This window comes from Mya arenaria, chromosome 5, assembly GCF_026914265.1.
Source record: "Mya arenaria isolate MELC-2E11 chromosome 5, ASM2691426v1".
Lineage (NCBI taxonomy): Eukaryota > Metazoa > Mollusca > Bivalvia > Myida > Myidae > Mya > Mya arenaria.
The window spans coordinates 3,519,558-3,538,119 of NC_069126.1; the positions used below are offsets into that span (position 1 = coordinate 3,519,558).

Here is an 18,562-nt window from a genome sequence, read left to right on the forward strand (position 1 = left end):
AATTCATCAAGACATTTTGTTTGCAAATCGATCGTTAAAATCTTTGCAAGTCAAACTACGTCGTTATATGTAGAATAAACACATTTAAAACATAGGCCTGAGTTGAGTAGAGTTGTCCATTGGGCGTTTCCCTCTTGTAGGCTACATGCAATGGCGGCTTAATCGATTCACTAGCATACTTTAATTCCTTAAGCGGTTACCTAGATAATACACAAGATAACAGCCAGTCCATAAAGCCATAAGTAATACATCATGGACACATGTATGTGAGGACCTTTTTATTTAAGTATAAATTCCGTAGAACACAACTACAACACAACTACAACACAACTACATGAATTCGTTCAGAATTATAAAAGTGCAAAGAGCCCGTTAATCCGGAGATGTGGACGTCATTGATTAAGATGTTGAATATGGAAAATAAGCTTCTTTATGCATTCGTTTGTAGTTAATTTTTAAACGTTGTCTAAACGTTGTCTATGACATTTTAACTTTCATCGTAAAAGACCGGTACTAAAAGATAGCAAAGTCAGTTAATACTATGGGAAAAAAAATGTTTTATTAAAGGTGTAACTATGTCTTTAATCAAATGTCTTTGTTAACGATCAATTATAGACTTCAAAGGGGAACGGATTATTAGATGATGTTTAACAGATTTTGCTTTGAATATCACATAGAAGGAATCATCGCTCATGCCATTCAGCACTATCAGTGCTTTGATTTAACATTGCTGTTATTGTTGCTACCTTTTTGCTGTTGTTGCTGTTGTTTTGTTATTTCTATTGTTGATTTTGTTATGATTTTTTTTTCAATTTGAAATTGTGAATTCTTAAGTTTAAATACCACTTACAGAATGTGGTAGTTTAATAATACTTTGATATTACTTGTTAATGACTTTTGGCATGGAAAGCTGTGTAAAGCAACGCGCAATGGTCAAACTTATTCGAAAAATATTAAATAAATAAAATGCAAATGAATAACCGACGACCAAATTACGTGAAACAATGCAAATGTGTTGCCTCTATTCATAAATGCATCAAAATAAATTGAGCTGAAATAATATGTCAATACATAATTTAAATTTCAAAAAAAAAAATTCGCCTTCAGATTTACAAAGCCGTAAATCAACACAACGGAATAAAATATCTTACTGTATACGAGCAACATCATGCCACCAATAAGGAGTACGGCAAAAACCTCGGAAACTCTTCCCCTTGCCATGGTTCCCGGCTCGTACCAACTGTTTCCGTTTGAAGTCAAGTATCACAGGGTTTCCAGCGGGATGAGAACGTTGAGGGGACACGTTGATGTCGTTACTGCTGCTTTATTTTATTCCTCAAAGATACATTGAACGTCAGGGCGGCCCAATTAGTTCCAGAACACTTTACTGACTTACAGACAGACGAACACAATCAGAAAGCTCGCATTATTTGAACACTTTATTTTGTAATGATTGTATGTGGCACAGTTAAACCTATTTTTTCAGCAATTCCAGCACTGTTTAAGAATTCCCTCCACAAGTCAATCACTGTTTAAAGCGAAGTTCCTTAACTCTTTTTAATAATATACTATCTAACAAAGAAGCGATTCAACTTCACGAGTTATTGTTTTGAAAGTTTGCTAAAACCCAAAGAATGTTCCATTTATCTTTAACATAATGTATTTTGTAAAAATATTTATACTAATACTGAAATGTGTATCGATGTCTTCAATATTGACATCCTGGTCAGCGCTGCGAAAAAGCTATACAGTCTACCAAACGCACCTTACTACCAATTTTATATATTTTTTAGATAGTAAAATCAAGTCAGAACAAGTCAATAATTAACAAAAATAAAACGATAAAATATTATACGCTTTTAATACCAACATCAAGCCCGTACTTGCTTAAAATAGATATAGGTCACCAACAATGCCCTTAAGATGCACTACGCATTACCTTTGATTTAATAAGTACGATTAACGATAATCTCTCCCAAGGTTTTAAGGACTTGATTTAGACTTATAGTTTCTTACGAGCTATTAAAATTTGAATACATACACTGAAAACTATTTATACAGAGACTTTAAATACTACCAAACAGAGGGGTTCTTACAACAAGGTTGCCAGGGGTGAAAAACTAGAACTATAAATGTATAAATAAAACTTTGAATGTGTTATTGAATAACGATTTAAAGTCAAACATGGAAAAAAGTGCGAAATAATAATAGCCAACAAAATGTTAACATGGCTGAAATTATGCTAAATAAACAACAACAACAACAACGACGACGATGAAATGTATTTGACTAAAAGGCGCTTCTTATATAGCAACAACCAAAAAAGGTATCAGATTACATTGTAAGGGATCCGAATATTATTACGGAAAACTATGATTTCAACTCAATGTAAATATATTAATACAATAATAGTCAGTGGTTTTAACAATCTACGGAGAGTAATATATGGTAGAATTAATACATTAGTTAACTTTTTTAATTAAATATCCTTTCAAACTTTCAAACTTTTATTTCTTATAAGCATACGGCCCAATATAGGGCAGCATTAGCATATACACAGAAAATATACAATATTACGTTCACGTGCTCACCCATAGGGTACGACTATTTTATTTATTAGGTGTTTATTTATTTTTTGTTTGTTATGTTTTAACAAAATAAAATAAGTTTAGGAAAAGGATATTGTAGTAATAGAGTACTGAACATGTAGAAGACAAATAAAAATATAAAAAAATGAAAATAAATGTATGTTTCGAACAATTTATAAAAGGGCAACAACTTTGGCTGACTAAAAAACAAAACAAAACTGTTTTTATCCACTACAGCGGTATTTAATATACAAATAGCAAATCTTGAAAGAAGGAAATAAAAAATTGTCTCTCTATCTATTTTAACTTCAGAATATTTAGTTGAAAAAAAAACACACCGTTGTTTTAAGATGTCATATAGGTAGGTGAAAATGAAATCAAAATGTTTGGTTTCAGTATACAATAAACAAAAAAAAAACACGTCAACACACGAAATGTGGAATACGAATGAAGACAATAATAGGTGACAATTTCCTTTGTTCAATAATTTTACCTTTTAAACATCTCCATTGAACGTTGATATACAATTAACACAATAACATAGAAATATAAATCTATCTCAAGTAGGTACTTATAACCACTTCATAGTAGCTTTGGTGCGAAAATTTAAAGGTATATAAAGGGAAATTATGTTATAAATATTTGATACGTGAAATTAACCATGCTCTTAAAATTTAAATGTCATCAATAAAGGCATTTACAACATAGTTTGTAGTTCTAAAATATACAATTGGGTATTGTACAAAATACTCTATGCATTAACCATAGACTTAATGAATATTTTAATACGCATATTTATATATACATAACGTAACATAACATATGCAACATAGCACAGCACAGCACAACACAGCACAGCACAGCTTAGTGCTGTAGCACAGCACAGCTTAGTGCTGTAGCACACACAGCATAGCACAGATTAGTGCTGTAGCACAGCACAGCACAGCATATCATAAGTTTTATTAGCACTCATTTTGTGACGACATCATAGCCATACAAATAATAACATACAATGAAATACAGTGGTACAAGTACACAAGAACACAAACTTTTACACGGAAGATGAGTAAACGTTTAATATCTATACAGTATCTGTTGCAAAATGAAAAGTTTACAAACTTAGAACAAATTTAGAAGTAATTTTGGCGATTTAGTTATCATAAGGTTTTCGAATTTTTTAATGTTGGCCATCTGCATTAAAATTGCTGAAATCTCTTTTTTGTAATTCTCCGTGTTTAGGGCAAACTAGAAGGAAATGACAGTTATCCTCAATAATTCCCATGTTACAATTATTACATAATTGTTCGTGTCGACGAGTATTAGTATATCTGCATATCTCTATTTGTAGATCGTGTGATGAAGTTCTTAGTTTGGTTAAAGCAATTCTAGATTTATATTCAGTGATATCACTCAGGTACGTTTCCTGATCAAAATCATGTTTAAGTAATGAATAAGAGCAAAGTTTATACACACGCTGAAATATGGGGAAGAAATTTTAAATGAATTCTTACAAAAATCCGCCATTAACATATCGTTGCCGGGGCTTTTCCCGCTTTTTTGAGAAATGCTTAGCATTTTTAAGTTCCGATTCCGGGATTACCCCATCTAGCGATTAATCCGCCATCAAGGGCACATTCAATTCTTGTTCATTATTGGCTGCATGCCGAGAGACAACAGTTTGTCGATTTACAATACAATCGGCAGTTCTACTTTAGATAGTATTTTTATTTGACGATTGTTACAGTCATTCTAAAGCTGATGTCGTTTTAAGGCTTTACGTTATTTTTCAAAAACTGTTAAACAACAAATCAAAGGTTTGGTGTGTATTGATTTATTATCTAAGCCCTTTGTAAATTCTCCCTGGTTTTATGAACATTTTAAACGGACTAAGACTTTATTTTTCACAGGAAAGCGGCACTTGTCATGAAATGAATGTGTAATAAATAATATTGCGATTGCTAAATGATTGTCTTATAAAACTTTTTTATTGCTAATGACATGCACTAATTCGTGAATGTAAGTATCATGGTCTTAAATAAATACTGCTCTTTTTAAGAAAATATCAATTCTCATATAGTATTAGTGTTTGTAACTATGTACATGTGATTTTATGATTATATGCCTATTGTGGCTGCCAATTCGTCTCTTATAATTCTGAAATAGAATGGCTGTGTACATGCAAACTGTATAAACTTGAGCTGTATGTACATGGATGAGTTAATCTTATCTTCGTAAATTTAGGATGAATCTGTTACTTTTGTGACATTTTTTTTCTAATTTATCAAATTCCAGGAAGGACCATTAAATGTTCATGACCACAGTTCTAATAATTGACTGCAACAATTGTAAATATTGATATACAGACGGTCTTATAATGTAATATTATTTCTTAATATATTGCTTTATAATATTACTAGATCATGATAATTGAATTTACAAGACAAAACAAGATTGTCAACACACATCTTGATTCTACAGTATGTTTATCACACCGTACTACTATTTCTACTGAGTGTTCATTATTTGAGCAATAGCCCAATATTATAGTATTAAACACTGGACAGTCCATTCTTCAAATATTGGACAATAAGTAGAAATAAAGTATGGAACTCAGTTCAAAAACAAATATGGAGTACAAACGGGACGGATACCGTCACAAACATGGTTTAAATCTCCGTATTCATGTGCTATTTGTTAACCCTATGTATGGTAGCAGTTTACAAACAGCTTTACAGTCAATGACTATGGCCAGCGGGACAACTGTTTCTTATTCAATCTAGATTTATACAACAATATCTATTATAAAAACATCAACCATGAAACACAATTGGTATTGAAACTGGGTCTGAGGGAATTGAGCAATTATGATTATTTAAGCTTATTGGATTTAAGATTCAAAATTCAAACATATTTATTAAGTAACGAAAACAAATACATGGTTAATACGACTAACATTGTTGGACTTAGAAGAAAATCTAACAACAACTAAAGTAATTAATTTTGAAAAAAGAGAAAACCCAGACATAAAACCAAGTAATATGTTTACCTTGAATGAAACGAATTTTTAAATGGTTTGAACATTTAAAAAAAAGGTCACACACAAACACACATCGTGATATATACACTTATGGCCACACACGCACGCACGCACGCACGCACTCCCGCACGCACTTAACTTAATATTTATTTTAGAATCGCAAGCTAATTTATTCATTAGAAAATTGAGAAGAACCTTTAACAAATGTTGTTGTTGTTTTTGAAGAAAGCAATTGTGCACCATATGACCAATTAGCAAGAAAAAAAGAAAACTGACATAAACTTGGTATAAATGTGTACAATGCATTGGAACTTACTAACTGAAGTACCTCATAGTTTACAATTAATTTATATTTCGCAGTAATTTTGTATTTTTCCATTAAAAAAGTTTCTGGGTATGTAAACCTATTAAAATTCATTCCTTATTCGTGATTGGCTAGTCGATGTTATCACGTGATATTACCAAGTTAGGTATATCTTTAATATACCACTCCTTTAGAGTAATCCTTCTTAGCTCAGTGGACAAACGCTCGACTGCAATATTGGCGACACTACAACCCGGTCTCCGACACATGTTTTTTTTTTACATTTTGGTACTTTTTTACAATTATGATATCAAAACGTAACACATTCTATTAAACAATTGTCATGAGATTCGTTATAGAAAAAAAACTTTTTTGGTGCCAATCTGGTGTACAGACCCTTTAACGTTAAATCGCTCTTCCATTGAATGGTCACATTCTGTTCAACGCTTGCACCCGAAAAAAAATCATTTATTCATTTACCGAGTTTCCCCAGAGCACCCTGTGCGAGGGTTGGGATGAACCTATCTTACACGGGCGGCCATGGAAGATGCCCCTCTCTCAGATAAATTAAACAAAATGCAGTATAAGTGTACTTTAATTTAAGGGATTATTTTTTCGTAGGCAAGATAATGTTTTCCAGCATTGCCAAATATTTGGAAACAAAGTTAAGTTCATAACATATTTTCCTTCACAGCTTCAACACAGTGACCACAGAAAATGTTTTTACGGATATTTCAATACATAGAAAAATTTACCAATGCCTAGTAGTAATGTGGTACGCGGTAAAAGTCAATATTTTTTTTAAATATTACAGATTGGTACAAGAAACATTTTATATACAAACCTTTCTGGGGGTTTTATAATTTCACATAGGGAACGAATTGCTTGATTGATTGGTCATTATTCGGATGTGAACGTAAATGGGCAGGTTAAAGTGTGTTGAGTCCAAAGGCCCGACCTCACTTCATGGTAATCATGTGTTCAAATACGCCCAGTTCTACCTCACTTCATGGTAATCATGAGTTCAAATACGCCCGGCACTACCTCACTTCATTGTAATAATGTATTCAAATACGCCCGGCCCTACCTCACTTCATGATTATCATGTGTTCAAATACGCCCGGCCCTACCTCACTTCATGGTAATCATGTGTTCAAGTACGCCCGACCCTACCTTACTTAATGGTGATCATGTGTTCAAATACGCCCGGCCCTACCTCACTTCATGGTTATCATGTGTTCAAATACGCCCGGCCCTACCTCACGTCATGGTAACCATGTGCTCAGATACGCCCGGTTCTACCTCACTTCATGGTAATCATGTGTTCAAATACGCCCGGTCCTACCTCGCTTCATTGTAATCATGTGTTCAAATACGCCCGGCCCCACCTAACTTCATTGTAATCATGTGTTCAAATACGCCCGGTCCCACCTCACTTCATTGTAATCATGTGTTCAGATACACCAAGCCCTACCTCACTTCATGGTTATCATGTGTTCAAATACGCCCGGTCCTACCTCACTTCATAGTGATCATGTGTTCAAATACGCCCGGCCTTACCTCACTTCATTGTAATCATGTGTTCAAATACGCCCGGACCTACCTCTCTTCATGGTAATCATGTGTTCAAATACGCCCGGCCTTACCTCACTTCATTGTAATCATGTGTTCAAATACGCCCGGTCCTACCTCTCTTCATGATGACCCTCACTTCATGGTGATCATGTGTTCAAATACGCCCGGCCTTACCTCACTTCATTGTAATCATGTGTTCAAATACGCCCGGTCCTACCTCTCTTCATGATGACCCTCACTTCATGGTGATCATGTGTTCAAATACGCCCGGCCCTACCTCACTTCATGGTGATCATGTGTTCAAATACGCCCGGCCCTACCTCACTTCATGGTAACCATGCGTTCAAATACGCCCGGTCCTACCTCACTTCATGGTAATCATGCGTTCAAATACGCCCGGTCCTACCTCACTTCATGGTAATCATGCGTTCAAATACGCCCGGTCCTACCTCACTTCATGGTAATCAAGCGTTCAAATACGCCCGGTCCTACCTCACTTCATGGTAATCATGCGTTCAAATACGCCCGGTCCTACCTCACTTCATGGTAATCAAGCGTTCAAATACGCCCGGTCCTACCTCACTTCATGGTAATCAAGCGTTCAAATACGCCCGGTCCTACCTCACTTCATGGTAATCAAGCGTTCAAATACGCCCGGTCCTACCTCACTTCATGGTAACCATGCGTTCAAATACGCCCGGTCCTACCTCTCTTCATGATAATCAAGCGTTCAAATACGCTCAAATGTAGCCATACCTCACTTCATGGTGATCATGTGGCCATACCTCACTTCATTGTGATCATCAGGCCCTACCTCACTTCATGGTGATCATGAGGCCCTACCTCACTTCGTTGTGATCATGTGGTCCTACCTCTCTTCATTGTGATCATGTAGTCCTACCTCACTTCATTGTGATCATGTGGCCCTACCTTAAGTCATGGTGATCATGTGGCCCTACGTCACTTCAGTGTGATCATGTGGCCCTATCTCACTTCATGGTGATCATGTAGCCATACCTCACTTCATGGTGATCATGTGGCCCTACCTCACTTCATTGTGATCATGCGGCTCTACCTCACTTCATTGTGATCATGTGGCCCTACCTCACTTCATTGTGATCATGTGGCCCTACCTCAATTCATTGTGATCATGTGGCCCTACCTCACTTTGTTGTGATCATGAGGAACCTACCTCACTTCATTGTGACCATGTGGCCCTACCTCACTTCATTGTGATCATGTGGCCCTACCTTAGTTCATGGTGATCATGTGGCCCTACGTCACTTCAGTGTGATCATGTGGCCCTATCTCACTTCATGGTGATCATGTAGCCATACCTCACTTCATGGTGATCATGTGGCCCTACCTCACTTCATTGTGATCATGCGGCTCTACCCAACTTCATTGTGATCATGTGGCCCTACCTCACTTCATTGTGATCATGTGGCCCTACCTCAATTCATTGTGATCATGTGGCCCTACCTCACTTTGTTGTGATCATGAGGAACCTACCTCACTTCATTGTGATCATGTGGCCCTACCTCACTTCATTGTGAACATGTGGCCCTACCTCACTTCATTGTGATCATGTGGCCCTACCTCACTTCATTGTGATCATGTGGCCCTACCTCACTTCATTGTGATCATGTGGCCCTACCTCAATTCATTGTGATCATGTGGCCCTACCTCAATTCATTGTGATCATGTGGCCCTACCTCACTTTGTTGTGATCATGAGGAACCTACCTCACTTCATTGTGATCATGTGGCTCTTCGTCACTTCATTGTGATCATGTGGCCCTACCTCACTTTATTGTGATAATGTGGCCCTACCTCATTTCATCGTGATCATGTGGCTCTTCGTCATTTCGTTGTGATCATGTAGCCCTACCTCACTTCATTGTGATCATGTGGTCCTACCACACTTTGTTGTGATCATGAGGAACCTACCTCACTTCATTGTGATCATGTGGCCCTACCTCAATTCATTGTGATCATGTGGCCCTACCTCACTTCATTGTGATCATGTGGCCCTACCTCACTTCATTGTGATCATGTGGTACATCACTTCATTGTGATAATGTGGCCCTACCTCACTTTATTGTGATAATGTGGCCCTACCTCACTTCGTTGTGATCATGTGGCCCTACCTCACTTCATGGTGATCATGAGGCCCTACCTCACATCGTTGTGATCATGTGGCCCTACCTCTCTTCATTGTAATCATGTAGTCCTACCTCACTTCATTGTGATCATGTGGTCCTACCTTACTTCATTGTGATCATGTGGCCCTACCTCACTTCATGGTGACCATGTGGCCCTATCTCACTTCATGGTGATCATGTAGCCATACCTCACTTCATGGTGATCATGTGGCCATACCTCACTTCATTGTGATCATCAGGCCCTACCTCACTTCATTGTGATCATGCGGCTCTACCTCACTTCATTGTGATCATGTGGCCCTACCTCACTTCATTGTGATCATGTGGCCCTACCTCAATTCATTGTGATCATGTGGCCCTACCTCACTTTGTTGTGATCATGAGGAACCTACCTCACTTCATTGTGATCATGTGGCCCTACCTCACTTCATTGTGAACATGTGGCCCTACCTCACTTCATTGTGATCATGTGGCCCTACATCACTTTATTGTGATCATGTAGCCCTACCTCACTTTATGGTGATCATGTGGCCGCTCACTTCATTGTGATAATGTAGCCCTACCTCACTTAGTTGTGATCATGTGGCCCTACCATACTTCATTGTGATCATGTGGCCCTACCTCACTTTATGGTGATCATGTGTTCCTACCTCACTTCATGGTGATCAATAGTTCACATACGCCAGGCCTTTTGCCATTGTAAAACATTTTAACTAGATGCTTAGCCTTGATCACTTGTTTCTCGCAAGTGAATGATTGGATTCTTAAAAGCATCTTTGAAAATGCATTATTTTTTTTTGTTTTGGTTGCTGATCGCTCGACAACTAGTCACCGACCAGTTCCCGTTTCGATGCAATTGTTAGCGACCTTTCCCCGTTTCGACGCAACAATTCACCGACCAATCCCCGTTTCGACGCAACAATTCACCGACCAATCCCCGTTTCGACGCAACAAGTCACCGACCAATTCCCGTTTCGTCGCAATTAGTCACACTAGTCACCGACCAGTCCCGTATCTGTGGGCAGTTGCCGATCAATCACTGACAAGTTGCAAAAAACCCATCGCTGAATTATCAGGGATCATACCCTAATTTCGAATATGGGCAAAAGTTATTGCACAGGTCTCAACGACCCTCAGTTTGTCGAACTTAACTCGCGAAAATGAAATCAGCCACTAGAGGCCGCTTCGAGATGGTGAACGGCTCTAAATGTAACCGATATTGTATAAAGATCTTGCGATATGAAGCGGGCACGAACATGTTACGGACGGAAAGACAGCAGGAGGGCGTATAGCAATCATATAACCCTTTAGTTTGGGGCGTAATGTTTTAGTGGTGGCGAATGAAGATGTTGAATAAGGAATATTCACTTTGTTATGTCAGCTTTGTTATATCAGAACAAGCAAATGTGTAGTGTGTGTTAGATATGATATTATATAAGTCTGACAGATACATTGTGTACAATATTCACACACACACACACACGCACGCACGCACGCACGCACGCACGCACGCACACACACCCTAGCAAGCACGCACGCACGCTCACCCACCCCCACGCCCCACACACGCGCGCGCGCACACACGCACGCGCGCACGCACACCCACACACCCACACCCACACCCACACCCACACACGCACACACACACACACACACACCCACACACCCACACACCCACGCACACACACACACACACACACACACACACACACACACACACACACGCACACACACACAAATTATAACACCGTCGAAAAGCAAATAATGAAAGCTAATAACGATTGAAATGCTGCATCATCAGTTATGGTTCATGCGTATGAATGGAATAGGAAATAAACAAAGGGCAATAACTCAAAAAATACTGCATCAGACATAATATTTGTGAATGAAAAATAAAAAGGGCAATAACTATAAAAATGCTGCACCAAGAGATATGGTTCTTAAGCACTGCACTTTCTAATCCATCTGTATATGAAGTTTTAAGTTAATATCTCAAGGACTTTTCTAGTTATGCTACGGACAAAATATGTATGCAAGCTAAAACAATAGAAATAACTTAAAACATACTACAGCCAGAGTTGCAATTGCAACACAGAATAACATGGAGTAAAACGTGCTGCAGCGCCCCAGCATGGTGAACCTCCATGGCGAGTGTTTTAATGTATGGTAAAGATACAGCCTTGATAAGGCTCAGACATGACAAGTCCTTATAACAGAACACATATTGACATTTAACGTCTTAGTGTGACCTGGATCTAGTACAGGAAACGCCGCCTCATCATGGTGAAAACTGCGTGTTGTTTTTTGAAAATCCAGTAATGCAAAGTCAAGATACAGTGTGGACAATAATCATTTTAATCATTGATATCTAGCCTTGACCTTGATCTATGAGGTACAGACCTGGGTGCATCAAACGCTCATCATGGTGAACCATCATTGCAAGTATTTTAATAATCTTGTAATGCATGGCCAAGGTACAGTCTGGGCAAGGATCTTTAGGACCTTTACAACCATTGACCTCTAATCATGACCTTTGAGGAAGAGACCTGTGTCTAGTGCGTGACATGCCCATTCATCATGGTCAAAATCCATGGCAAGTTTATTTGAAAATCCTATAATGCATGGGAAATATGCAGCCCTGACAAGGATAATTTTAACCTTTAAATTTGACCTTTACCTTTACCGGAGTCTTGGGCGTGAAACGCCACCTCATCATGGTGGAACTTCATGGCAAGATTTTTACAAATCCTTTAATGAATGGTCAAAGTACAGCCCGGACAAAGTTCAGTCTGGATGGACAGACGCACATACAAACATTCACGGAACTGACATTGTCAAAACTATGTCTCATTCGGTGCAAGCGGGCTCGACAATACACAGAGGGCAATAACTTAAAATATACTGTAGCCAGAGATATGATTCTTGTTAACTTTCACTTCACCTCAACGATATCAAACTGTATATGAAGTTTGAAGTAAATACCTCAAAATATTTTCAAATAATGATCTAGACAAAAATAATAATTAAGAAAATTAACAAAGGGCAATAACTAAAACAAATACTGCACCCAGATTTATTGTTCCTGTGCGCAGCAATTCTGGGCAGTGATATATATGTGTATATGAAGTTTCAAGAGAATACCTCAAATACTTCAAGTTATGCTCAAGACGAAATTGCCCCCACCCCTCCACGCGCGCACCCGCACACATTACAACAGCCTACCATATCTATATCCGTTTCACTTTCGTCGAGGATAATTAACCATACCGTCTGGTGTTTATGTTAAGAAATAAATGGTAACAAATATCCATAATATTCAAGATGATGATTAAAGAGATGAATCCATGTCACCAATATCATAGGGCAAAAGCAGGAGTATCAGACATATATTTTGTAAACAGGTAATAATATACCCTGCTTTTTTCGAAAAAAGTGCATAAAAATACAAAAAAAACAATCAAACATTATAACAATTTATTTTTTATTATCATTATATGTTGTCATATTCCTGACATGATTACATGTATGGCTATATACAATGACGAATCCTTTACAAATTTACAGAACTACCGTTATAACAAAGCACATTTCAAAGAGAAGCTATATCCAGATCAAAACTGTTCGGTTAAAGAAGTTAACAAATCAACATTCACCCTTCTTACAATACTAATATCAAGATATTATTCACAGCGAATGTGTTTATGCAAAGGAATTCATAGGTTATTTTTAAATCAACCTATCAGACCACTGGCCATTTAGTGTTGCAAATACAAGGGAGATTACTCAATTTTCTATCAAGAAATCCTACAGACTAGATTACTTCTTTTATGGCTTACAATGGATACAAATTGGAAACTTATCAAAAGCAGCAGATTTAGTCAGATATAAATATAAAAAGTTTCCATATAAGCTCATAAATCATTTGCGGTGTTGTTAAAAAAATATATCAAGAAAATAAATGTGTCCGCCAGTTGAAGGGCAATAAACTGCAATGAGAAGGGGGAAGCATATTATAAAAAGTTCAAAGTAAAAGTACTTAACAATGGGCTTACATGTGTCAAGATGGTCTATGTACAAATATACACTATATACAATGAGATAAAAAATATCATGATTAAATTCATGATCACATGCGTTAAATGGTAATCAACTTAATACATTTAAATGCGTGGTCCCTTAAAACGGATATGTCTTAATGTAACATTTTTTAAAAACTTTTTTTGGGGAAAAATATAACACAAGGCAATTGGTTGAAAAAAATATTTTATAAATTTACAGCTAAAACATGCCATCATCAAACTGATTTAAATTCTTCCCTTTCATGCCATCAATTAAAAAATAAGTATAAAAACTCTAATTATATCAAAATTGATTAAACCATTACCACTAGAATATTTATGATTTATAATGTACTAACTAAATTTGATTCTGTCAACTAAATTATCACAACCATAAATCTATAACATGTCATTACAATGTGCACCAGACCTTTGGAAGTTCTTTTTGCGAAATTAATTGCATTCTATAAGAAAAAACAATATCTAGTACAGCTGTCACTGCCATTTAATTCTGCATTCGGGAAAATTAAACTAGCAATTTCTATTTAGTTTAAAAAATAAAATGCTGCAAATGTACCTCTATATAAACAAGACTGGAATTGTTTGTGTCCAAGTAGGCAAGGTATTATATATAAACTTAGGCCACATTTTAAGCATTAATTTCAAAATAATTAAAAACGTGGCACAATGATTGGGACAAGAGTTTAGATTTGGTACTGAATGTTGAGCACTTGAATATATAATAATGATAGTACAATTTTTGTTCCAATAATCATTTATATAAAAGTGAGACAAAATACCTATCATTCTGTTATATAAAAGAGAGGGACCGGTTTAATCTGTGAATAATGTAAATGTGTCATGTAGAATTTATTGCAGCGATATTGCTTCAACATAACTGAAGACAATACAACATGTATTAAAGACGGGCACCATAAATTGCAGGTGAACAACAGTTATTATACTGACATAAGGCCACTGAATACTAGGGATAACATAAAGATAGGGTATTACTGAAAATCGATCATTTACGATTGAGGTCCCCGATAATTGATTGCATAATCTCAGAATTTATTATTCTCTATTAATAGAAGATGGGATAAAAAAAACGCTATGAATATTTTTGTATTCAGTTATAAAGCTTAATCTTATCTTTGAAAAAATACTTCAAGTAACAAAAATACAACAAACTTCCATGTGTATAATTGTTAAATTCACTTATTTTAAACATTTGTATAAACCTTGATTAAAATTACATGATTGAAAATTGATCCGAATGGTTAAACCTATGATGGTTATGATTTAAGACCAATTTCCAGTACCTACTGAATACATAAGTACCTGTTATATATAGTTTATGTTGAACAACAATAAACATTAGGACATCATGCCTAACGTGTACGTATACTTGTCTATATATTCACACTATTACACTTTCAGTGCTCACACTTTCACGAAGTTATTGACATAGAGTCATGATGAAGACACACAACACGGGAGAGATGTTAGACCCTTGGCATTGTGGGCATGTTACCAATGTCTGCGTATGGCGTTTGTCCGTTTGGTGGATTGTCATATAACTGTATGGGTCTCCGACTACGGGGCTTATCGTCAAACTGAAGATCAATATACGTGAGACCATCATCTCTTTTAATGTCTGATGTACTGTCGAAAGACTGAAAAGAAACAGGAAAAAGTTGTTTTGAGCATTAAAAACAACCAGGCCCCAATTTCTTGAAACTTCTAAAGTCTCGTATAACAGGTTTAAGCCTAGCTCACTATTTTTGTGTTTCTATAATTTGTGTTATATTTACTTCTTTAAGATTTTTTCAGATTTTATATAGGAATTACCTTTATTATAATTACAATTTACCATTTTTCATTCATCAAAATCAAATTAAAGTATGTATTTTGGCTTATTAAAATAAGCTACTGAAGCCTGTTAACATTATTTCGTTGTGAGAAATTGGGGCCAGAAGAGGTATTCCTTTAAGTGAAAAAAATGAGAGCATTGAACCCCTGTTTTTCTCACATAGTTAAGGGTTATACCCATTGAACATTTACACAAATGATTTGACCAGGCTCATGGGCCTTGCTTTACATTGTGTCAATGTTTCTTCATATGCTGAATGTTCTTACATGGTTCTGTTGCTGTCAGCATCAAGGCTTTGACATTTTACCACATCTGTCTTCGAAAAACATACAGAAACTTGAGGACACTGATAAAAAAGCTAGACTAGCTGTTTGTTAAAACTTATGAAACAAACATATGTACTTTGAAGTGCTCTGTATAACATGTATTTTACACACTTTTTAAGTTTGACATTCAGTTATAATGATACTTGTTCATTGCATTCTTTTTTATGACAGCATGTATGTAGCTCATAATAAGCAAAATAATACCAAATTTGAGCATATACTCACAGTAAACAGTATATATTTTACAACGATTGTGAAGAAAGTTATAACTTCTATTAAGTCACTCTTATTGGCCCAATGTTGCGCTAGAGTGTGGTCCTGTATTGTGGGGGAAACCTGAGTACCCGGGGAAAACCCACTTGTCCGGCTTTGTGACCACTGACCAGTCACATGTGCCCAGGCCTGGAATCGAACCCGGGTCACCTTGTCAAGAAGTGAGTGCGCAAACAACTGGGCTAACTGCACAAGCATGTACTTGAAAACAGTTTAGCAACTTTTGATATACGGGTAGTTATGGCTTACTTTCCTGCCATTGTTATGTGTACTTACATTATTGAAGCTGGAGTTGAGAGCCATGTTGTTTCTCAAGTTGTGGTCATTAACCACGAGGTCCGGCCTGTAAGAAAATAGAATATCAATGGCATGCTCTGTATGAGAGTACCCTTTTTAGCCTTAAGGCAAAACATCATCCCTCAATCATGTAAATATATTGATTTGAGTATGTGGGAACATCTTTTAAAGTAAATCAAAGACCAATGCCAGTTTTTTTCTGAAGCAGTGACTGGGAAACCCAAGGGAAATATGTTATGCATGCTCTCCATTGTTGGAGGAATAAAAGAATCAATCCTTCTATTTGTTATTTTTTTCTACCAAACCAAAATCTTAACGAGTATTACCGGTAAATAATAATAATGTCTGAAATGTACTTACTTTCTTGGCTTCTCTGGTGGTTCTGAAAATAGAATGAAGATAACGTAAACCATTGAACCATGATTGTTGGTCAAGTATTTAATATTGTTGCATCCAGTAAAGGATTTTTTGATGTTTTTTAAATATTGATATGAAAGAAATATAATCAATAAACTATCATATAATTAAATATCAATATCAAACCTAAACGAACAATTCCTCTTTTAAGAAAACATGAAATTTATATAAAATGAAATAATACGGTTTGTAATCTTAAAGCGCACAAACATGTGTTTTTTTCTGGTCAAATATTGGTAATAATTCTTATGTCCTGGCCAAAGTTAAATATTCACAACAACGTCCAAAACAATGATACTTCAATCGTCACCGACACAAACCACCAGGACTATGACAGTAGCTTGACTTTTTTCTGAAAAACTATGAAAAAATGAATGAGCTAAAAAATTACCTTCAATCTCCTTAGCCTTCTTGTTTTTGCGTATGTAGCATACAACTACTATGATGGCGATGATGATGACGGCACACAGACCTCCAACAATCCCGCCTATAAGGCCCGCATTGGATGCTGGATAGATAGACATACAACAGTTTTGAAACAGGGCTTATATGGCATAGGTATAGTCCCTTTACACAGTTTAAAAATGTTACTCATTTCTCTACCGTAATGTTTATAAGAGAGCATTTATTTATAAAGTTCTGAATGAAAAAATCACAATATAGAATTCCTTATTCTAAAATGTAACATAATCATAGACTTAAAATATTCTTATAACAGGACAAAAATATTAGTAAAGGTAGAGCTGGTAGGGGATACATTAAGCATAGACAATAGACTGCCATACTATCAAATGATTGCAGGATTTCACAAGACTGAATGCAGTTTTTTGGGAGATGACCGTTTTGGCCATAGTTGGTAAAGGGTAAGTTGGGCCATAGTTGGTAGAGGGTAAGTTGGGCCATAGTTGGTAGAGGGTAAGTTGGGCCATAGTCAGTAGAGGGTAAGTTGAGGCAAAGCCGGTAGAGGGTAAGTTGGGTCATAGTCGGTAGAGAGTAAGTTGGGCCACAGTCAGTAGAGGGTAAGTTGGGCTTAGTTGGTAGAGGGTAAGTTGGGCCATAGTCAGTAGAGGGTAAGTTGGGGCAAAGCCGGTAGATGGTAAGTTGGGCCATAGTCGGTAGAGGGTAAGTTGGGCCATAGTCAGTAGGGTAAGTTGGGGCAGAGCCAGTAGAGGGTAAGTTGGGCCATAGTCAGTAGGGTAAGTTGGGCCATAATTTGTAGAGGACCAGTTGGGCCATAGTTGGTAGATGACCAATTGGGCATTAGTTGTACACGCTAACTTGGGCCAAAGCTGATATAAGACTAGTTTGGCCAAAGTCGGTATAGGACCAGTTTGGCCATAGTTTTGAAAGGATCTAGAGAGTACCAGATGGGCAATAGTTTTTAGAGGACCAGTTTGATCTTAGCTGGTAGAGGAGCGCTTGAGCCATAGTTGGTATGGAGCCAGTCTGGCCATAGTTGGTAGAGGACCTGTTTTGCCATAGTTGGAAGAGGATCCGTTTGACCTTTACTGGTAGAGGACCAGTTTGACATTTATTAGTAGAGGACCAGTTTGGCCATAGCTGACAGAGGACCAGATCGACCCTAGTTGGCAGTTGACTTGTTTGACCATAGTTGGCCCAGGACCATAGTTATCCTATGACCAGTTTGAC

The 18,562-nt window shown here is 36.8% G+C and overlaps 1 protein-coding gene across 1 annotated transcript in view; it reads right to left on the bottom strand.

Annotated features, from left to right (window-relative positions):
- Positions 1–13,128: 13,128 nt before the first annotated feature.
- The window catches only part of LOC128234335 (uncharacterized), a 30,797-nt gene continuing 25,363 nt past the window's right edge, over positions 13,129–18,562 (bottom strand). Inside the window, exons 6-9 of the mRNA XM_052948512.1 lie at positions 17,304–17,420; positions 16,856–16,877; positions 16,475–16,541; positions 13,129–15,402 (exon numbers count right to left, since the gene is read on the bottom strand). Coding sequence (XP_052804472.1) covers positions 15,232–15,402; positions 16,475–16,541; positions 16,856–16,877; positions 17,304–17,420 — 377 coding nt within the window. The 3' untranslated portion in view covers positions 13,129–15,231. The remainder of the gene's footprint in view (positions 15,403–16,474; positions 16,542–16,855; positions 16,878–17,303; positions 17,421–18,562) is intronic.